The sequence below is a fragment of the Mugil cephalus genome, chromosome 20, assembly GCF_022458985.1.
Source record: "Mugil cephalus isolate CIBA_MC_2020 chromosome 20, CIBA_Mcephalus_1.1, whole genome shotgun sequence".
NCBI classification, from domain to species: domain Eukaryota; kingdom Metazoa; phylum Chordata; class Actinopteri; order Mugiliformes; family Mugilidae; genus Mugil; species Mugil cephalus.
Window position 1 is genome coordinate 3,571,854 of NC_061789.1, and position 23,007 is coordinate 3,594,860.

The following is a 23,007-nucleotide window of genomic DNA, read 5'->3' on the forward strand; positions in this document are numbered from 1 at the left end:
ATTTGTATTTTTTAATATATATTTTTACTATTTTTTTATTTTGCTTATGGCGTATTTTTTAATTTTATAAATTTCTTTTAAATATTTATTTATTTATTTATTTATTTTACTGCTATTCTTTATTATTAATTTAATAGTATTACAATTTTTTATTATTATTTTAACTTATTCTAACTATTATTATTACTTTTAATAAATAAATTCACAGTAAGTTCTGCAGTACTTCAAAAGCATCTTGAGTCAGGAATATGTAGTACGTCGGCACAACTATTGAAAATAAAATTTAAAAATAATGTATGTGAAATATTCATTATATTGTGTATAAAATATATAAATATACAGTTAAGCTTTACGCTCGTCATCTGATATTTTTTTCTTAATATGAGAGAAAATATGAAGCATTATTACTATTAGTACAACTTCTTTTTTCTTTTTTTGTATTGTTATTTTTGTTATTATTGATTTTTAATGAATAAATGCGCAGTAAGTTAACAGGAGTCCTTTAGCTAGTGACGTCACACACGTGCGACGCTGATCCGCTTAATAAGAAAAACACAAAATGGCGTCCTATTGTCTGACTGTCACCAGACTCCGGGTAAGAAAACCTTATTTAGACTTTACACGGAGCTGCCATCACACTGTTCCCACGGAGCATCAACAGACGCGTGACAACAGATATATATTTATGACTTTTATCTTTTGTTGTCGACCCACGGCGGATAAACGGAGAGTGTTCACGCAGCTGCCGTGTCTCGGGTCACGGTGTCCCCGTTTGACTCCTGACGGCCTTTCACAGCCGGTTTGACAGCAGCCAAAAATGTTATTAAACTTATTATTCATCAAATCCGTCGAGTTAATCCAATAGTGACAGAGAAGCTGCTGTAAATGGACCTAAATGTCGTGGTGTTTGCAAGGTGATAACAAGGTTACGGTGATTTAAAAAAAAAACAGTTTGTAGCCTCAGAGGACTGATTGACATGCATCACATTACATAACACAGATTAATTAAAGATTAATTAAAGCAGCACTCGGCCTGGACATGCGTGGATTTCATGCTGTGTTATTTTCTAGACTTGGGAATGTAGAATATAAATACAAATTAAATATATTTAAATATTCTAGTCAGTATTTTTAATATTAGGTGTTTGTTGTTTGTCACACACTCATTAATATGTTTATATCTGCTCTTTAATAAATACCATATACTGTTAAAAAGGACCAATACATGGAGGTAAATGTTGGTGTTATTATGGCAAGAAAAAACAATAATATACACTGGATTTTTTTTCTTTTTTTACATTTACGTGTCTATTTTTACTAAAATACGACCAAAAGTATGAAATGACTAAAACACTTTAACACATTTTCTACTGATTTAATTTATATTTAATAGATTATTTAAACATTCAAAAGATTTGAGCTTTATCTCTGTGATCTTTAAAACATTATTTTATCAGAGGGAATATTTCTGGTTTTAATTCATTTTTAAAATGATTTTTATTGTATTTTTTTTATTGTTTTTAGTAATTTATTAGCTTCTTATGCACCTGTTTGATTTTAAAATTACAGATTTTATTTTAATTTTTTTTCATTTTGTGAAGTTCTATGGAAATAACACATTCACAGATCGCAGAAATTTTTTTTTAGTATCATACTCTTGATGTTTAGTTTTATTTTTGATAGAAACTGAATTAAACTCGCTGGTTTGCACATGACAGGACCAGACTGACTTTTAGAGACGGTATCTGTTGGTAGTAAACGGTGTAAAAGATTATCTAATGCACTTTGTTTCACGGTCTAGTGGGTGAGGCTGAAGTCTCAGCACTATGAGCTTTATGAACTTTCTCTCATTTTTCCATGAGTGCAGTGACTTTCCACAGTTTAACTGGTTTAAATATTTTCCTCAGTCATTGACGTAAGAGATTAAAGTTTATCCTTTAACAGCTCTTTTAGTTGTAAGCAACTTTTACTGTTTCTTAATATTACATCTTAACCCGTGTTCACATATTGTTTTTACACTTTAAACTCCCTTTTTTCCCAGAACATTGTTATTATATGACTTAAAACTTAATGCGTTGGCTCTGAGCTGCTCAATAAAACCGTGTTTATGGTGTTTTTTTTCTCTGAATCATTATTTTCTGTTTCTCCTGTTTCTCCAGCTGGCCCTTGGAACCGGGGCGAGAAGGTTTCATGTCTCTTCAGCCTTCAGCGCCAGGGCCAAGGTGGCCATGAGCCGCTTTGAGCCCGGCTCCAGCATCAATTATGAGAAGATGCACGAGAGCATCAACGTCGTACGCAGGAGGTCGGCGGTGGTTGTTGTTCACAGAAATACAAAAACAAAAAAAATACAAAAAACAAACACCACAACCCAAAAAAAATGACTTTTAACAAATTTCTCCGTTGATCCAGGCTCAACAGGCCTCTCACGCTGTCCGAGAAGATCGTGTACGGTCACCTGGACGACCCGGCGGGGCAGGAGATCGACCGCGGCCGCACTTACCTCCGCCTGCGCCCGGACCGCGTGGCCATGCAGGACGCCACCGCCCAGATGGCCATGCTTCAGTTCATCAGCAGCGGCCTGCCCAAGGTGGCCGTTCCCTCCACCATCCACTGCGACCACCTGATCGAGGCCCAGATCGGAGGAGCCCAGGACCTGCAGAGGGCTAAGGTGAAATAGGTGCAATACCACCGACGGCCACTAGGTGAACTCCAGTGTCGTGTCATAATCTAAATCAGGGATCTTCAATGTTTTTCAGGCCAAGGACCCAAGGAGCCCAAAAGAGATTAAGTAGGGACCCCCCACCTACTATGTGTGTTCTATATTAATCTCGGCCTCGTGCTTTTTATAAATACAAATATTAATTTTTTTATTTCAAACGTGTGCAACAGTAGAGTGGCGGCGTCACTGCTGCAAACATGAACGTATCTACATATCTGGAGCAAAACTATAGGGGAAAATCAAATAAATACATATAAAAATGTGTTTTTATATTTATTTATTTGTTGAAGACCTATGATCTAAATTCACTTTAACAATACTTTTATAATTGAGTGGATATTGGGCCACAGAGAGAGCTACAGAACGTTTGTTTGTGCGACATATCGGTTTGACCCCTCGCTCCGCCCCAGCTCCTCTCTTCTAAATCTAAGTCACTTCTGGCTCCAAACACAATGAATGTTTAATTCCACACTTCACCCAAATTGTCCACAATCTAAAATGGTCCCAAATCCATCTTTTATGTTATTTTTGTTTATTATTATTATTATCTTGATCCAAAAGCGTCACATAATAACATGGATGATAAGTACTACTACTATAAGTACTACTTTAAGACATTCACTCTTTCATAGTCACTAAATATATACACATACATTTACACTTTAATTTGTTTTCTTTAAGTCTTTATTTTTCTTTTACCACAGGAAATAAACCAGGAGGTTTACAACTTTCTTGCAACCGCTGCAGCAAAATATGGAGTCGGCTTCTGGAAACCAGGCTCAGGCATCATCCATCAGGTATTAATTTAGAATAATTGTGTTTTCATTATTTCAGCATTTGCCAAATAGAAGATGGAGATAACAACGTTTGGACTTTTCTGTTGCAAACAACATGTCACATACAAATTATTATTATTGTTATTAAAATAATAACATGTCTGCAGAGGATCTTTAATAAAGGAGCATTAGTTTTAGTTTTAGTTTTTTTTTATTTCATTCATTGATTAAAACAGGAGCGGAAAGAAGAGGAATCTTATATAATCGTCTCTTTTACCCCAAGAATCAATTTACAAAGAACTTAAATTCAAAAAGCAACAACATAAAAAATTAAATAAGATAGATATTAACCAGCACCGACTGTTTCCATTCTAGTTCCCAGGATACGATTCCATCATAAATGAAATGTTTGTAGACGTTTCATCATTACACAATCAAACTAACGTGTTTCCTGGTATTTCCTGAACAATTGTTCTTTTAATTGTTCTTTTAAACGTAAAGTTTGATTTGGATTCTTTGGTCCCATAAACGAGGAGATAAGTTCCATAAGTTTAGTCCTGAATCTTTTTTATTTGTCTGATCCTTCCTGTTCTACTCACTTCTTCTTTTTTTTCATATCTTTTCTGATTGTTGTACTAATTTTCTAGTCACTTAGGCTGAATTTAAAAAAAAATCCAGTTCATATCAATCCAATTCTCTCATCATTTTATTTAAAAATAAACTCCATTTCCTTTATCGTTGACTAGACGTCAATAAAACGTCTCACACTACTTTAGTTCGTCCAAACGTCATTTTTAAAGTAGAGGAAACTAAATGTGTGTTTGTGTGCAGATCATCCTGGAGAATTACGCGTACCCTGGAGTGATGCTGATCGGCACAGACTCCCACACTCCCAACGGCGGCGGTCTGGGCGCCATCTGTATCGGAGTGGGAGGAGCCGACGCCGTGGACGTCATGGCTGGAATCCCCTGGGAGCTCAAATGCCCCAAAGTGAGTCCTCTTATATCTCACAAACGTGTCCAACTTTTTTTTTATTTATTTTTTTTAACCAGTAAATGTGTGTTTGCCTTCAGGTGATTGGAGTGAGGTTGACGGGGACCCTGTCTGGCTGGACGTCCCCGAAAGACGTCATCCTGAAGGTGGCCGGCATCCTGACGGTGAAAGGCGGCACCGGCGCCATCGTGGAATATCACGGGCCTGGAGTCGACTCGATCTCCTGCACCGGTGAGGACCAGGAGCAGCAAGAAACCTGACTGATGATTGAATAAAGCGTCTTAATTCGGTTTAATCGTCATTTCAGGAATGGCCACTATCTGCAACATGGGAGCTGAGATCGGAGCCACCACCTCCGTGTTCCCCTACAACCATCGCATGAGGACGTACCTGGAGAAAACCGGCCGCGGAGGTCGGTCCGTCTCACCGCTAGGCTAGTTTGTTTGTTTACTTCATTCTTGATTCACAGAGTTTCACAACTTTGTTTCTCCACAGAAATCGCCTCCGTGGCCGATCAGTTCAGAGACGACCTGGTCCCGGATAAAGACTGCGAGTACGACCAAGTCATTGAGATCAACCTGAGCGAGGTTCGGTCAAAACAAAAAGGAAAACACACGTTTGTCGTTGAGAAGCTTCCTCCGTGTCCTGACGCTGCCTCTGCCTCTTTGTGTCACAGCTGAAGCCCCACATCAACGGACCGTTCACCCCCGACCTGGCCCACCCCGTGTCCGACATCGGGGCCGTGGCTAAGAAGAGCGGCTGGCCCCTGGAGGTCAAAGTCGGTCAGTGTTTATGACTTTAACATTAAAGAAAATCAAGAAATTTATGATATTTAATAAAAAATCTTTGTCAGAAATGATCTGATCCAAAGTTCTAAATATAAAAAAACATTTATCAAATAGATACTCAACTAAATACACAAATCAAATCAAACTTTATTTATATAGCGATGTTCATACATAAAAGATGCAACACAAAGTGGCTTTACATTAAAAACAAACCCCCCCAGAGGCATCGAGGGTTAGTATAAGGGAAACACTGCAGCTAAAAACTGAGAAACAACAGAATAAAATATGAACAATACTAAAAATGAATTTACATCAGCATAAATAAATAAAGAATAAAAGCATAAATAAGTAATAATAAAAAGAGTAAATGAGGAAAATCAGAGTTTATAATAAAAACCACTGATGAAGATTGTTGAGAATACATCACACATCCACTCATTTACACGTCTGTTTTTTTTATTTTACCCAAAGTCAAGAGTAAACTATTAAACAAAAATATGCCTCGTTGGAGACGATGTGCAGTAATGGATGCAGATGACTCACATGTTTCTATGGAAATGTGTTAAAATAACACAATTTTGTAAAATGTAATACTGAAAATACTCGGTTATTAGATCCCTGTGTGTTGTACGGCGCCATAACTACGTAACTTACGTGACGAAAATATACAAAGGACAGATATTTGGAAAAAAAAAAAACGTACTAAAAGCTGATAAAAACAGGTAATATGAGGAAATGGAGGAAAAGGAGGATCAGCCTACACAATGGAAAAGACGACACACAGACTACAGGAAGCTCAACTCTAAGAGAAATGAACAACAGCAACACTGACAGATTCCACTGTTTTACATTTATTTAAAGGAAAAATTCTCCTAATTCTCTGAAAAATAAAAGAGCTTTTATCTGTAGAATCTATAACTCAGTGATCGCCTCTAGTGTTGAACGTCTCGATGTGATTTCCCTCTTGTTGCAGGTTTGATCGGCAGCTGCACCAACTCCAGCTACGAGGACATGGGTCGAGCCGCCTCCTTGGCCAAACAGGCCCTGGACAAAGGCCTGAAGTGTAAGGCCCAGTTCACGGTCACGCCCGGTTCAGAACAGATCCGCGCTACCATCGAGAGGGACGGATATGTGAGTCTGACTCAAAGTTAGCATCTGCTTCAGTTCGTTCAGGTCTTACATTAACGTCCGTCCTGAGGAATATAAGCCGAGTTCTGCTTCATTCATTGAGAAAAATACACACGACCACTAATTTAAATGATTATATTATTACGAATGTTCATTTATATAAAGAGGAAATGAGATCTGATCTGAAGTGATGGCTGAGGACGCATGTAGATTTTAATGGCAGATGTAAACACAGATACTTTAATTAATCAGTAAACAAATTTTAGGACATGGACACAAATGCATACTGTAAAAAGGATAAGTTAAAATAATAAAAGATCAATATAAAAGAATAAATAAAATATAAAATTGTTAAAACATGAAAACATTGTGCTATAAGAACATTAAAAATAGAAGTAAAATGCAGGATAAATATATAGAATAAAATGTAGAAACACTCAGATAATAATAATTAATAATAAAAAACCAGTAAATAAATAAAAATGAGACAATATAAAACTGTGAAATAGAATAAAATAACTATGAGACTATTACATACAAGCCAGATTAAAGAGATGTCAGTGTGTTAATGTTTCTAACTCTCACAGTTTTGGAGCGTAGCGGCTAAAAGCAGCATCCTCAAATGATTTTGTTCTTCTCTGTGGAGCAATTAAAAGAGAGGAAGCCTTTTATAGTTTATACATTTAGTTTAGTTTATTTCAAACATGTAAAAAAAACAACAATACAAACAAGATAATCATAGATGTTTAGGACGGATGTTAATTAAAGGTCTGAGAAACCATCTTTGTAGAAACGTTCACGTTGTCCCTCTTCCAGGCCAAGATCCTGAGTGATGTCGGGGGAATTGTTCTCGCCAACGCTTGTGGACCTTGTATCGGACAGTGGGACAGGTATGGGTCACATTTTATTTTTAAAGGAAGATACTGACACTAGTCTGGTGATGAGAGGCCGGGACAGTTTGTCCTAACACGTAGCAGGACTTAGGTGAACTTGGAGGACGGAGGACGGTTATTCTGGATTTGGAAGTCCACACAAGTTACTGTGGTGCATCCTGGATAAAAGGGGGCGGGGCCAGAACACATTGTGGTATTTGAACTGTACTTGAACCATGTTAATGAACCAGGATGAAGAAGTTAACGTCGTTTGTATGTTTGCAGTATTTATTTGTTCTGTCGGTTTCTGCGGAAACATTTTTACTAGTGACCAAGTGTCTGCAACAAAAGAGGGGGGGGCGGGGCTTAAGATCTAATTTGTCCCAACATCTGCCTAAAAACTCTGATCCAGGCTTAAATCAATCAATTCGATGAGAAAGTGTTTCTAAACTTTTGACTGGTAGTGTATATCAGCAGCTTTGTGCCAGATTGAAACATATAATTTTCAAATATCCTTTTTTACAGACTAATTAAACCAAATTTTCAAAAGACTTATAACTGGATCTCCATTAAAAACGCAGTAAAAATTTATGTTTTCACTTTAACGCCTCCAATGATGGAGGTTTGTTCCAGAAACACTCATCTGCATTCGCTAAATCTATTTGGATTTTAATCTTCCCTTGACATCAAAATACTTCCATGATTTGGGAGTCAGCTGATTTTCTTTTCCACACAGTATCCTGAATGCTATCTTAATGCTAACCCTCTCTTTGTTTTTAATTTGTTTTTTACAGGAAGGATGTGAAAAAAGGAGAGAAGAATACCATCGTCACATCTTTCAACAGGAACTTCACTGCTAGGAATGACGCTAACCCTGCTACTCACGCTTTCGTCACCTCTCCTGAGGTAAGAAGCGCTGAAGGTCAAGCGAAAATATGGGATCAGTAATTCATAATTGGATTCAGAACACAGGCTCTCTATTGGAGCTCTTATCCACAGCATGGTAGGTGACATTTAAACACCACCTGTCTCCTAGGGCTGGTGTTTTAGTGTTTTTGCGCTATTGTTAGCATACGTGGCTACACGAGCTAAAGAAGGAAATTGACTCGTAGTAGAAAACACAGCAGCACGGATTCCAGTGACCACGTTTTGTTTTTCTGACATTTACTTAAAGTCTTTTAACCCTTTAAAAGCGAAGTGCAAAAAACTGCAGTTCATCAAGTGGCCACTAGAGGCTCCAAAAGGGAGCAAATCCCCATAGACCCCCATGTTAAAAAGCCCAACTTTACAGCATCATTAAACATGTTTAGAGCCTGGTTTTGGTCTCAATAGTTTTTTTGTTTAGGTTTTAAAGGGTTAAACTCAGAAGCTGAATGATTCCGAGTGTTCATGGCGTCATAGCATTGCAACAGAAATATTTCATTCATGTGATTGGAGCTGGAGCCAATAACTTCCTGAAGAGTAGTTTTGAAGCTCAGTGTGGCATCTCAGGTCGATTTGCTCTTAACCTCTGGCTAATTTAAAAAGTTAGATTCCAATACATCTCCCCCAGAGTGGAATTTGTTTTTGACACATAAGCACATAAAGCATTCAGCACAATATCACATACAACACCCAGTAAAAATCACAATATCACAAAAGGACATTACGACGTAAAGACGAAAGGAGGTTGTTCAGGGCAGATATTGCTGTGGGGATGAAGCTCTTGGCAAACTGTGTCCTTTTGCAAGTTATTTGTCTGTATTGGAGAGGAGTGAAATAGGGAAGCCGGAGGGAAATAGTGAAATAGGTGGATTTCTGAGTGGAGCTGAGACCCTTAATTGTGAATAAATTGCTTGCTTCAGTTGTCGTAGATGGAGAAATTTGCTGTAGAGATAAATACAGTGCTAACACTAGGTTGTGTACATGTTTACTTCTTCTGTAAAGGTGAACATTTTAACTTGTAGGTTTCACTGACTATAGGAGCCGGCCTCTAGTGGACATTTCTGGAACTGCAAGTGTTTTGGCACTTAGCCGTTAGCTTCGTATTTCAACCCTGGAGCTTTCCGCTTGATAAATACCAATGAGACCAATCTGGGACTAAATACATTAAGTTATGTTAGTGTTTTGGGTTTTTTGTGTGTGTGTGTGTATAAATTCAAACAGAAGTCGTACTCTTTATGTAGATTGTCACAGCTTTGGCTCTCGCTGGGACCCTCAACTTCAACCCTGAGACCGATTACCTTACCGCCCCCAACGGAGAGAAGTTCAAGCTGGAACCCCCCACCGGTGACGAGCTCCCCTCCAGAGACTTCGATCCGGGCCAGGACACCTACCAGCACCCCCCCGCTGAGGGCAGCTCAGTCAAGGTGATGTCTCTTAGCTGATACTGTATCTGTCTCTGTGAGCCCAGAAAGCTGCACATCACTAAATGAGACACACTTTTAGGAAGGTGAGGAGGGGCTTTGTGTTTGATCGGGAGGTTGTGTTGTGCTTCTCGTGTCTCATTCAAGCGTGATTTGATGTTATTCAGGTGGACGTCAGCCCCGCCAGTAACCGTCTGCAGCTGCTCGAGCCCTTCGACAGGTGGCACGGAAAAGACCTGGAGGACATGAGGGTCCTCATCAAGGTGAGCAGGAAATGGAAAGAAAGAGGAAGTAGCTAAAATCTTAGCACGAAGAAGGCGCTGGTTATAATAAATGAATAATAATAATACGTTTTGTGTGGGACATTTTACATATAGAACAATAGATAACAACATCAATGGAAACATAATAAAGCAACATTCAAGCATCAATGAACAGATAATGTACGGGATTTACCGCGCTAGCGACATTCAGAAAAGAAGCCACCAAAGACTGTCAGCCGTCCACAAACTGAAAGGACCCTATGTTGCCCCCCCATCTCCTCCTCCTGCTGTATAAAAGTATGATTCAATCCATACTCCTGTACTGTTCCACCTGCTTCTTAAACATGTTACCTGTTAAGAACATAAGAACGCTTCCAGTGTCCAGTATAATGTGGTGGTCTTTGTGGGATGGAGACGGTGCTGTGAAGAAGAGGGGACAATGAAGTCTAAAAGTCTTTAACAAAACAGCAAATGAAGAAGGGAGAAGTAGGGCGGGTGTTGGAGTTAAGGGGGTTAAGGTCTAAGCAAGGGGAATCCTGGATTTGGTTAAAGGATACTACAAATCTAGTGTTACTCTGAATTTAAGATGTGTTGTTTAATGTTAGTGGATGAAAGCGTGAGTAGTTACCTGTGTTATCGATTAAACTGATCAGCCATTACAGAGCTGTGGTTTGAGGCAACACTGACGTTTGTCGGCAATTAACAGCTGCTGCATTTACATGGACACTCAGATGTAGAGGTGGTGGTCTAAACCACTAATGACCATGTAAATAACTCTGGTTGTTGGAATAAATCCGTTCTCTATGAGCATGTTTGCCCCATGTGGAGTAAACATCTGGTAAAGAGTTTCCAGGAGCAAAGATGAGCTAAGCTGGAATCCATGTGGACAGCAACGCTGGAGACGTCTTGGTTCGTCTTCTACTCCAGCAGTTCACGGTTGGAGATGGGGACGATAACGTTGTGGAAAAATCTAGTATTTTCAGCAGACTTAACACTCTTAAGAGTCAAGGTAGCTCTTTTGAAAGCTCTTCCTTGGTAGATATCCCATGAATGGGTCCAAAGCAGTTGCACTTGGTAGCTATCGAGAAGGGCTGAGTTATAAATTGATCTATAAATGCTATATTTTTATTACTTTCTTACTTTCTTTTCCACTGATGTTGTAGGTGAAGGGAAAGTGCACCACTGACCACATCAGTGCCGCCGGGCCTTGGCTCAAGTTCCGCGGACATCTGGACAACATCTCCAACAACCTGCTGATCGGTGCGGTCAACATCGAGAACGACGCCGTCAACAAAGTCAAGAACCAGCTGACGGGAGAGTACGGAGGCGTCCCAGATGTCGCTCGCCAATACAAGGTTGGTTTCTTTGGTTCAGAAAATATATTCTTCATTGACATGGTTGACATATTTAGACAAGCTTGTCTTATTTTTCCAGCAAAAGTTAATATTTTTCCTTTATCTTTTTTTTTTTTTTTTTAAATAATCGTTTAATCCAGGCCAGTGGAGTGAACTGGGTGGTGGTTGGAGACGAGAACTACGGTGAAGGATCCAGCAGAGAGCACGCTGCCCTGGAGCCACGACACCTCGGAGGACGCGCCATCATCGTCAAGAGCTTCGCCAGAATCCACGGTTAGTTTTCATGTAGATCAGATACAGGCTTTCTGGTGGGGATCGATTGGTGCGTCAGGGTCAATCCAAGTGTCTTTAGAATGATGGTGTTGGGCCTCAGCTACGTTTGATCTTTTGTAGTTATTTGTGTGTAGGTCTACCATAAACCAAAACCACCCCCCTCCTACAAGAAGAACTTGATTTGCCACGAAGTAGAAGATCTTAATACGTCACATAGAGGAAGAAGAAGAACTAGAACTCGATTCACCACCTAGAAGAAGAACAAGAAGAACAATAACTTGATTTGCCACCAAGATGAAGAAGAACTAGAACTTGATTTGCAACCAAGAAGAAGAACTAGAACTTGATTTGTGACCGAGAAGAAGAACTAGAACTTGATTCACCACCAAGAAGAACTAGAACTTGATTCACCACCAAGAAGAAGAAGAACTAGAACTTGATTTGCCACCAAGAAGAACTGGAACTTGATTCGCCACCAAGAAGAAGAAGAACTAGAACTTGATTTGCCACCAAGAACAACTAGAACTTGATTTGCCACCAAGAAGAACTCGAACTTGATTCGCCACCAAGAAGAAGAAGAACTAGAACTTGATTTGCCACCAAGAACTCGAACTTGATTTGCCACCAAGAAGAAGATGAAGATGAAGAAGAACTAGAACTTGACTTGCCCCCAAGAAGAACTAGAACATGATTTGCCATCAAGAATAAGATGAAGATGAAGAAGAACTTGCCACCTAAAGGAAGAAGAAGAACTTGATTCGCCACCAAGAATAAGAAGAAGAATTACAACTTGATTCACCACCTAGAATACAAAGAACTAGAACGTGGTTCGCCTCCAAGGAGAACCAAGAACTTGATTGCGACCTACAAAAAAAAATCACAAAACATAATAAATCAAAGACACTCAGTCAAAGGCTTCAAATAAACTTGTTTGGCTCTACTGGGCCAAACCTTCTGACACTGCCTGTGTTTTATTATTTACTGTGTTGATGGAACGGAAACATGAAAACATGAGCTTGAATTTCTGTGTAACAGATACGGTCCTGTCAGGGAGAGAGCTCCTTCTCCAGTTACTGACTGAAATGAATCTCATTGTTTTATCGCCCTTGTAGAAACCAACCTGAAGAAGCAGGGCCTGCTGCCTCTGACTTTCAATGACCCCCGAGACTACGACAAAATTCGCCCCGATGACAAGATCTCAATCACTGGCCTGAAATCCTTCGCCCCCGGCAAGGTGAGCGAAATCCTGCACTAATGAAACATTGATCGACATGACATCGTCATCCTGCCCGTCTTTTACATTATGGCGAAGGAAGTAATTGACCTTGTGCCTCCTCTGTCTTCCCTCAGCCCCTGACGGCCGTGATCAAGCACAGCGATGGCAGCCAGGACTCCGTCTCTCTGAACCACACCTTCAACGAGACGCAGATCGAGTGGTTCAAGGCCGGCTCCGCCCTCAACAGGATGAAGGAGCTGCAGTAAATCACACAAAGAGGAGGGTGGTGGGGCCCGTAGGGGCCGTCGAGGGGCCTTAGTGAGTAAAAGGGGGGGGGGGAACGTGGACCGTGGAGAGGTTGCTTTGTAAAGAGGGAGAGACGATGTTTGGGGACGACATTGTAAGAAACGACACACAAACACCCACAAGGTCGCTGTACAGATGAAAAAGCGCACACACACACGAACACACACACATACGAGCACTTCCATCCAGGGACGGGATTATTATAAAAGCACTTTAGGGCGACAGGGAGAACAAGAGCACAGAAGTGAAGCTTTGCAGCACTCCTCAGTTTAAAGACGTATTTAAACTCATTAGTTGAGCGTATTTATTCCTTGTATCCTTCACTTGACCATCAGTTATTATTTTACTGTTATTGTGACCCACTGCTATCACTACTGTTCATACTAGGGATGTCTCGATCCAGCTGTTTCTGGCCCCTGATACAACACCAATATTTTTCTATTATTCAGTCGTGGCCGATCATTGATGGTGTGTTCGGAAACTTTTCTCTTCCTTTAAACGCAGTATTTGTTGCTTCGGTTCATCCTCCATGGATTCCGTGGGGATATTTTTGAAGCTATTTGCTTAAAACGGAAGAAGAAGAAAAAACAAATTACTGCAAAAGATCAGACTTTGCAGCAGTTTGATAGAATTATTTTCCAGCTTTTACGATCGGGACATCCTTAGCGCATAAGAGTTAGCATCTAGTGGCACATACTTGATTTAGAACCAGAGTTAACACTGTAAAAAATGTAATTGTTGCCTCAGTTTCAATCTAACGTTTCGTCTCTAACTCCAAACTCTGACACTCCCAAGAGGCTCTTCTCTGGAAATTGTGTCACAAATTGTCAGCACATAACTGAAGCCTGGATGTTGAGACTTGCAGCACTCCTCAGTTTAAAGCTTTACTTGTTCATTGAAGCATTCACTTGACTGTAGGTATTTTATTTTGTTTGTGACCTACTAGTATCACAACTGTATTTCTTTTAGAAGGATAACGTTTAGCTTTTCCCAAAAAACAAGCAGTAACACAAAAGCATTATTTATAAACACGTACAGTATACCCACCATGATTACTGTGAACTTGTAGCTGCGCAAACCTGATTTGGACTCAGATTTAACAAAGTTCAATGGTAAAAATTATAAAAAATGTAATAGGGATCTCAGTTCTAATGTTGGTCTCTTGGTATCACACCTGTATTTCTTTTAGAAGGATAAAGTTTAGCTTTTGCAAAAAAAAAAAAAAAAAGAATTAACACAAAAGCTTGGCCATTACTGTAAAAAATTTAATTGTTACCTCAGTTTTAATGTTAGCAAACAAGCTACCTTAGTCTCCAAACTCCACCTACAGTATACTCACCATCGTTAATGTCAGCTTGTAGCTGCACAAACCTGATTTAGACCCAGATTTGACGAAGTTCGATGGCGAATACTGTACAAAATGTAATCGTTACCTCAGTTTTAATGTTTGTCTCTTTAGGCAAAGAGCAAACAAGCTAACTTAGTCCCCAAACTCCAAACCCTGACACTCCCAAGAGCTTCTTCTCCAAAAAATGTGTCTTTGTTCGACAAATTCACTCAAATAAGAGCAAATAACTGAAGCCTGGATGTTTATAAGTTCATTTATTCATTCAAACGTTCGGTTGACCAGATACATGTAGTATCACTACTGTATTTCTCAGAACAGGAACCTACTGTAGAAAACAAACAAACAAAAACCAGTTCCTTACTTCCTCAATATTTAATGATCGTCTCTTTAGTTTCTTTTTAAACAGGAAACAAGCTAATTTCCAAAACCCGAACTGTGATCCTTCCACCACCGTGCTTCACAGTAGATAGTCATCGCTCTGTTGGCTCTCAGTCTGAAGAATTTGTTTTCCTGCTATCGCTAACATTTCAACGAGAGCTGAACCTCTGCAGCTCTTCCTTAAAGACAAGACCACACTTTGACCACAGGAAAACACACATTGAAACTGTGTAGTAAAACCAGCTGTGGCCGACGTGTCCACTCTTACTTTTTTTTCCCACATTAAATCTCCTGAGATGTTGTGTTGTTTTCTCCCTGGTTTTCAGCCAGAGTGTGAATCATCCTCGTGTAGCTCGTATGTGAGATGACGGTGTGTGTTCATCTTTAAACCGAGTGTTTTTTCAGGTTGGCGTTTGGTCGTCTCTCTCTTCTTACGCAAACTAACGCACAATCTAGATGCCTGAGCGCTAGCACTTTGTAGAGTTAGCCGTGTAGTTTTAGTCGTGCTTTGCCATGAATTACTGTTGATCTGCAAACATATTACTGTTCAGCGTACATGTGATCTTCAATACTGACATAGATCTCGTAATGTTCGTGATGGATACTTGAGATTTTCAGACAGGCAGATCTAAAGGGGACCTATTAATGCTTTTACTTGTTTCTTATGATAACGGTACAGTGTTGGATGTTCATGTTAAACGTGGCCAAAAAAATAATAATAAATAACGAAATGAATGAATGTAAACGTGATCCCTGTGAGCCAAAAGTATTGAGCTTGACATGGCTTCAAGCTCTTTTTCTACTTTTTATGATGGATTTCCGTATATGGTCGTCTTTGGCAAGATGGCAAGACCACTGAATCAAACTTTTATCAAGATGTGTTCTCATAAAAACGTCACCAGTCTCCGTCCAAGTACTGTTCCAGTTCAAAGTATAATCTGTACAATCAGTACAATCCGAATACCTGGATGCTCCGCCCCTTTTATCAAGAATGCATCGATAGGGTGGATGTGGTACAACCCGATATCCCACAATTGCATTGCAATTAAGCTGCTTGTCTTCTGTCCTCCACAGTGAAACTTATCGTGTCCGAACTACTAAGCTAAATTAGCCTGGAAGCTAGCCCTAAGTCCCTCCCCTTTGTGGGTCGTCTGGGCGGAGCTTAAAGGGACAGTGCAGAGAGGCTGAATTTGTTTGATTTGTTTTTGACTGTGAATCATACGAGGCTACTCGAGAAGAGAGGATGGGAAATTAGCATAATAGGTCCCCTAAGTTTGGTTGTGCTAATGTGGGATGTCAAAGCTAAATTCTCCATTTGTTCTTTGTTAGTATTAGTCTTTGTTTAGTGCACTCCGTTATAACAGAGTAAAAATCTAAAGGGAGTAAAACCGAGTGAGATACTGAGATTGAAAATTATCTGATGTATAGCTCGACTTTGTACAGGGGTGCATAACTCATAGATGATTATATATTATATATACATATAAATATGATGATGATGATAATGTATTAAAGCACAAATAATTAGATGAGAGTCACATACTGTATGCTGCCTGTCTAAATGAGACCTTAACTCAGTGAGTTCCCTTCATCAGTCTCCATTAATCCATTTCCAGCTGATTCATTTTGACTTTGGGTTTAAATTAAGCACAGATGTTGAATTGTTGGGAAAAGATCACTGAGTAAAGAGGAGTTTCTTTTTAGTTTCTATGTATTTTCTTAATATTTACGTATCGTCAAATTGTTGAGATGATTTGAAATCACACCGACTGAACTTTAGGGACCTTTTGGACGTTAATTAATTAATTGTTCATGCACTCCACTGCTCGAGTCTTTCCCCACAGAAATGTCTCGGCTCTTCATAAATATGAAATTTATAGAGAGAAATAATATAATCAAAACATACCCGTTGATTATTTGACAATCAATAGTAAATAGCTGCTTGTGAGTCTTGTACTGTGACGTAAATTAACGCTTTGCTCCTCACTGGCTCAGTTATTTGAGATTTTAAAGTGATTTTAAATGAAACGATATCGTCCACGCAGACATTATGTGATGGCTTGACCGTTGTGTGTCATTGTGTACTCGGATGTTTGCTCAAATTCCTGCTGATGTTTTTTGATTTTTGCTGCATTCATGCTGACACGGTAAATAAAAGTTGAATATTAACATCTCCTCACACTCCTGTATAAGTATTAACCTAGATTTTTGTAAATTCGAAATGTGTGCAGGTGTATAGCTTGCAAAGTTGAAATATTTACGATATAAATAGTGAAATAATAATAAAAAAATTCTGATGTGAATGTTTTTTGTGTTTTTCCTTTTCCTTAGAGGATAATAAAATATTAAATTCCTGTTGGTTAACACATTTGTTACACTAGGTCATAGTTAGAGTCGCAAAAATACATTAAATAAATGAATTAATTTAAAGATTAAATTTTACAGAAATTAGACGCGATACCTTTAAGACTTTTGCGACATGTCGCAAACGCATGGTCGTAAACTAGCACGTGGAGGTGGCATGGACCCCTCATCTGTAGCTGGAGACGGTTTGTGTTGTATTTTAGAATATTTTTGACCGACCCTTGGGGACCTTTATCACAGTTGCGATTTTTTTCAGAAAAATAAGCGACACGAAATGGTTTACGTGCGGTTAATTTTGCGGCTAGTCGTGTTGTCATAGGGACAGATCCGTGCTTGCGTGCATGATGTTTTTGTGTTGTATTTGAGAATGAATGGGTGAATGACTGAATGAGGAGTGTGCATCATGTTCGTGCTGGTGGAGATGGTCGACACGGTCCGGATCCCTCCGTGGAATTTTCAGCGACATCTCAACGAGGCTGTAGCCGAGGAACTCAACAAGAAGCTCGCCAACAAGGTGACACTGCAGTCGCTGCTCGCCTTGTTCTGACGGCACAAAATACCAATAAAGACCATTATGAGTTAGATATATTATGTTATAATAATAAAAATAATAAGAAGAAAAAAATAGCAAAAGCAGCAAAGTTGCAAAGTGTGCTAAGTTAAAGGTTCATTTATAGTACTGCGTACCGTAACCTACGCACGTAGCCTACGTCGGTGTGAGTTATTTATACTTGTGCGCATGTCAGTCTGGCTCACTGTAACAACATTCCCCAAACACTAGTCGGTGCTGTGACTTTTTTGCTAGTTGGGTTAATTTTTGTTTCTACTTCCTGTTTCACTTTCAACAGCAGTGACGGAAACTTTCGCTGAAATTTAACCGAAAACTAGTCAAATAATCAGCTTTATTGCCCAAGTATGTGTGCACATACAAGGCATTTGACTCCGATAACTTTTGTTCTATTGTTACAAAACAACGAACAGAAAAAATAAATCTTGAACAAACTGTACAACATGAATTAGAGTTTAAGAAATAAAAAAAAGGATAAGAACAGATATAAACATTGCTCCAGGTGTTTGTAGAATATTACATACAGATGACATTTGTCACACTGAGAAGTGATAAAACTTGCCGCATGTTAGAGATTAGTAATCTGTTAGTAATCTAATCTACAGTATCTTCACCGCAGGTTGTTTACAACGTGGGCCTCTGCATTTGTTTGTATGACATCACTAAACTAGAAGACTCCTACATATTTCCAGGGGATGGAGCCTCACACACCAAAGGTATGACAATAAGAAAATAGTTGTGACACTCTTAAATGAGGAAATGTTATTCGCATGTACTTCATTTTGTTGTTTTTGTTTAGTTGCATGTCTCTAGTGCTTTTTGAGGCCCACAAGTGATGAGAAAAGACTGAATGATGCAGTCAGATAGGTGGATAAGTAGCTAGCGTACAGATCTTCACTGTACAGTTTTGCAGCACAGTGTGGGTGGCACTGGTCGCCACCATCTTGGCGTTGCCAGACTCCACCTAACTTTTATCTAATTTAAAAGTTTAATACTCAAGGCAGACATGTAGCAATTTCTTTTTTAATGTAAACATCGTAAACATGTTTATTTTTGACGTTAAATTGGACGTTTTAATGTGGAAGTTTATGAAGATTGACTGCATCAAGTGGTCATTTAATTTTCAATTAGCCTTAGTGTCGTGATGTCACTTACTGATCTGAATTCCTGTGTTTTCATTATCAGCCGTTAGCCGTCTGTTTGAAGGGGGGTGTGGTCAAAAGCAGGTCATGTGCATTTGAAGCTACAGACACCAAATCATTTAGAAATGTGTTCCAAACTAAATGCGTTCAGTTAAATACCTACAGGATGATATACCTTCTCCCTTAGTACTCTAAGATAAACTTTAAAGGGACATGTTTCTGTTGATCGTCAACTTCTACCCAGAGAGTTTATTCTCGTCTTCCTGTGGATTTTGTGGCAGTTCATTTCAGGTACGTCGTTTTTCACCCGTTCCTCGATGAGATCCTCGTCGGCAAGATCAAGTACTGCAGTCAGGAGGGAGTCCACGGTAACTTGTTTATCTTAAAGCTTCAGCATTACCCTCTACACATATGTATTTGCAAGAGTTCGTTCTCAACACCAGTTCACACAGAGAAAATAACCAGACTTTCAGTTTCCCAGAGTGATAAAATATAGATTTCTACACAAAAAAGTACCTAAAAAAAACATGAAAAATAATTTCAGCTCTTTGCAGGAAAACTAAAGTCTTTAATGTCTTAGACATTGAAACATCTTTGTTAACTGTGTGATCTTTCTGCTTCACAGTGACGATGGGCTTTTTCGACGACATCCTCATTCCTCCAGAGTCTCTTCAACAGCCTGCAAAATTGTATCCTGACCTCAAATATTCAAGTGAACGGCTACGACATATTTTTTTTTCATCTTCATAACATTTGTTAAGAAGCGTTTCGAGGTCAAGTCTTTCCTTAGCTGCAGCTCCAGTGACGAAGCAGAGCAAGTCTGGCTTTGGGAGTACGAGACGGACGAGGGCGCCCACGACCTCTACATGGACCAAGGGGAGGAGATACGTTTCCGGGTGACGGATGAAGTCTTTGTGGATACGTCGCCGACGGGGCCGGCCACCGCCACGTCCGATACGCCGGCACCACCAGGACAGCCGACGGCGCCGCCAGCGGAGGAGAGCGTGGAGAAGAAAGAAGCTCCCTACACTCTTGTTGTAAGTAGACGTCACAGTTTTATATCACAAAGAAACGTCTTTACGTTCATAGACCACCAGACCTGTGATTGGTCCACGTGGTAGTAGCGTGTTTCCTCTCTAGAATTTACAGCTGCTTGTCCTTCTCCACGATTTTTGAATTGATTGTTTTGGATCAATGTAGAATCGGTAACTGAGATACAGACCGGAGATACAAACATTTCTGTGACTTGTGTTTGGCAAAATTTCAGCAAAAGTTTCAGCCGCCATTGTTGAAAGTGAAACAGGAAGTAGAAACTAACCCGACTGGCAAAATGACTGAGAATCTTCACAGACGTACTGAATTTCCAGAGTTGGTTTGGATTTATAACTGGTCTGCTCAGGTTGTTGTTAAGACATCAGTTCTGGAACAAACGATTCGTTTTTCAGTCAATTAATCCATTAGTTTCAGTTTATGAGTAGTTGACTAATCCACTAAATAATAACCTCTACAATTGACACCCTAGAAGTCAGACCACAAATTATTCATTGCTCTAGAGCAGTGGTGTCAAACTCATTTTAGTTCAGGGGGTCCTCATGAAACCCTAATTTGATCTCAAGGGGCCGGACCAGTAACGTAACAGATAAATAACCTGTAAATAACAACAACTCCAGACTTTTTCCAATAGTTTTAGCGCAAAGAAGAACAAGTAAATTGGGACAACGTTTGTATTTTACTTTAAAAATTTAGTTTCATAAGAAAAATGTCATTTAACAAAGTATAATTAGGGCTCATTGCTGTTTGCTGTTTAGTCCCTGGTCTCAGTGTTATGTTCTGTCCACTTCTCTTTCTAAAATAATGGACAAATTAGGAATAGAATATATTTTCACTAAGAAATTGCAGTCTTCAATGTAATTTTTACACTTTGCAAATTCATCCCGTGGCCTAGATTAAACCCTCTGACGGGCTGTGCTCTGGAGTCTTTCTGTTGGGAACTGATTATGTTTTAGCAAACATCTGTCGGGCCGATCGAATTGTTCGGAGCGTGACTCTAAATGGAGAATCTTCTGAGCACCGTGGAGTTGAATTTGTTTACAGCGAAACTGCTGCCATCAGAGAATTGAGCCATTCAGAGTCTGATTTCACTTCCACTTCTGTTGTAAAAGACATTAACAGAAATACAACTTTAAAGGACAAACAGTTAACAGCCACTTTAATGTCACATATTTAGTTCCTCTGATTGGTTGTGGGACCATCCAGTTGTGTGCAGAGCTGTTTTTCTTTTCTTTGTATCAGTTCAACCTGTTTTATTCAGTGTTTTCTATGAGCAAAGGAGCCATTTCCAACTTTACCTTCTACAGTTGCTAAGATGTAGTCAGTTTAATCAGGGAAGGTGATGCTAATTATGCTAATCGATCGCTAAAAGCTGTTTCCATGAACTTAGAGCTGAGCGTTAATGGAAATCTGCCTTGTTTAGTTTTAGTGGTCCACAAACAAACAGCAGGAGAGCTTTGCTAACCATTAGCTTCACCATTAGCATCTGCTCTCGGTAGTCTTTGAGTTCTGGTCTCCAAGACTGGTGGAATTAAAACCTGTTCTATGTTCCAGTTTTAAGCTTCTTTAGTTGTTTTCCAGCCTAACAGCCAGAACACAAACACTGCGACACATCGATGTACGTATTTGCATCATTGGCAACTCTACAGGACTTTATGCAAAGTGATGCAAATGACTGTACAGATTTACTTTTTAACATAACTCTCCAGTGGGATTTGTAGATTTGTTAGTGTGACTGTGATCAGAACTCATCTTCACGTCCATCCTGAACTTTTTGTGTATTTTTTTTTGTTACAGGGTACAATCTGTGAGCCAGGCCTGGGGCTGCTCTCATGGTGGAACAACTAGCTCTGCAGAGGAGGAGGAAGAAAATATTTGAAAGGTGTGATCGGATCGACCACCGTTGCTGATCTGGGACGTGATTCAGCACTTAGTACCTGTAGGTTTGTTACAGAAGGCAACACACAAGAGTCGAGCTGATGCTGTCGACCTAGAAAGTATCTGATATAAAACCAGTCCCTTTGAGACTGGTTGTATTCAAAGCACTGCCCTAAACATGCCAGCTTCATGTTTACATGTACAATTAACTATTAAATGTATTTAATTACAGACATATCCGTTCATTCGATTTATTTTAAGAGAGGTTTTTGCCTTCATTTCGGAGATGTTAACATCCAATGTGCAGCTCAAAGTAGGAGCTGTTTAAGTTCAAGAAAAAAGACAAAAATCTTGTGGAGGTTACACAGTGATTTAAGAAATAGAAATAAAACCCATATACCTCTGTTTAATGGCCTTGTGTTTTTCTGTTAAAAGGTGTATCATCAGACTGAGTGGTTGTGATCTGGGTATCAGAGAAGGATTAGCGGCCGACCTTTAAATCCCACAGTTTCGGGGCCAGTGAAGGTCACAGCGCTGCATGTTTAAACCAGATCTGATTCTCTTAACGTCGGCTACTGTTCCTCTCTGTTTATTTTGCGTTCAGAGATGCAGTGCGCTGTGTTTCATGTGACAACTGCATGGCCGGTTGATGTTTTTGTCTCGGCTGTGAATCTAGGACACAGCGCAGGGTTTTTATCAGTAAAAATAGGCCGGCCGCTGCATGTGACCTGCACTGGATCTGGAGACGTGCAGAAATGTTGCCTTAAGAAAGTTTAGCTTGAGAACGAACACGACGGATGGATTCATCGTTTAAATCGCAGACGTCTCGTGTTTAACCAGCGCGGATATCTGCTCGTAAATGTCACGATCAGTGAGGCACCATCTGCAAAATGCCAAGGCTCAGGAAGAAGAAGTGATGACGATGTTGCCTGTGCAAAGTCAAAGAGGAGAGCTAACGACCTGCACCTGAGACGAAATAACTCCTCATACCAGCAAGTGGCAGTAATCTGTTATTTAGGAGGTATGACTGGAATATTCATTAAATAATTTATATCTGAGTGATCCGTCTCTTTAACTTACTCTGCCACTAGTTCAAGATGCTCATTTGCGCTTCATCCTAATAGTCTCGTAATAACATTAAACAATTAAGACATTCTGCGGAAAACATCTTTTCTCGTAAACAAATTCAACTCAACACGTCGTCACCAAATTAAGCCCCACCCCCAAACTATTTGACTGGACCAG

The 23,007-nt window shown here is 39.6% G+C and overlaps 2 protein-coding genes across 2 annotated transcripts; both read left to right on the plus strand.

The window, feature by feature from the left end:
- The first annotated feature begins 529 nt into the window (after positions 1-529).
- Positions 530-17,057, plus strand: LOC124997453 (aconitate hydratase, mitochondrial-like). The gene is made up of 18 exons (XM_047571152.1): positions 530-595; positions 2,160-2,302; positions 2,410-2,668; positions 3,424-3,516; positions 4,327-4,485; positions 4,569-4,719; positions 4,796-4,900; positions 4,984-5,075; positions 5,165-5,270; positions 6,250-6,407; positions 7,221-7,294; positions 8,071-8,182; positions 9,442-9,624; positions 9,789-9,884; positions 11,048-11,239; positions 11,380-11,512; positions 12,625-12,746; positions 12,863-17,057. The coding sequence occupies exons 1-18, from the start codon at positions 560-562 to the stop codon at positions 12,992-12,994; spliced, it is 2,346 nt and encodes a 781-aa protein (XP_047427108.1). The 5' UTR covers positions 530-559; the 3' UTR covers positions 12,995-17,057.
- A 179-nt stretch (positions 17,058-17,236) lies between these two features.
- polr3h (polymerase (RNA) III (DNA directed) polypeptide H) lies at positions 17,237-22,172 on the plus strand. The gene is made up of 6 exons (XM_047571153.1): positions 17,237-17,638; positions 18,312-18,408; positions 19,116-19,202; positions 19,460-19,523; positions 19,637-19,871; positions 21,682-22,172. Exons 1-6 carry the CDS (start codon positions 17,528-17,530, stop codon positions 21,730-21,732), a joined length of 645 nt encoding a protein of 214 aa, XP_047427109.1. The 5' UTR covers positions 17,237-17,527; the 3' UTR covers positions 21,733-22,172.
- The last annotated feature ends 835 nt before the right edge of the window (positions 22,173-23,007 follow it).

Coding starts and splice junctions, on each gene's coding strand:
- LOC124997453 (XM_047571152.1), top strand. CDS start 560: ATGGCGTCCTATTGTCTGACTGTCACCAGACTCCGG. Junction 4,901..4,983: donor GGAGAAAACCGGCCGCGGAG/GTCGGTCCGTCT, acceptor GTTTCTCCACAG/AAATCGCCTCCGTGGCCGAT. Junction 11,513..12,624: donor GAGCTTCGCCAGAATCCACG/GTTAGTTTTCAT, acceptor TCGCCCTTGTAG/AAACCAACCTGAAGAAGCAG.
- polr3h (XM_047571153.1), top strand. CDS start 17,528: ATGTTCGTGCTGGTGGAGATGGTCGACACGGTCCGGATCCCTCCGTGG. Junction 17,639..18,311: donor ACAAGAAGCTCGCCAACAAG/GTGACACTGCAG, acceptor TCTTCACCGCAG/GTTGTTTACAACGTGGGCCT. Junction 19,203..19,459: donor CAGTCAGGAGGGAGTCCACG/GTAACTTGTTTA, acceptor TCTGCTTCACAG/TGACGATGGGCTTTTTCGAC.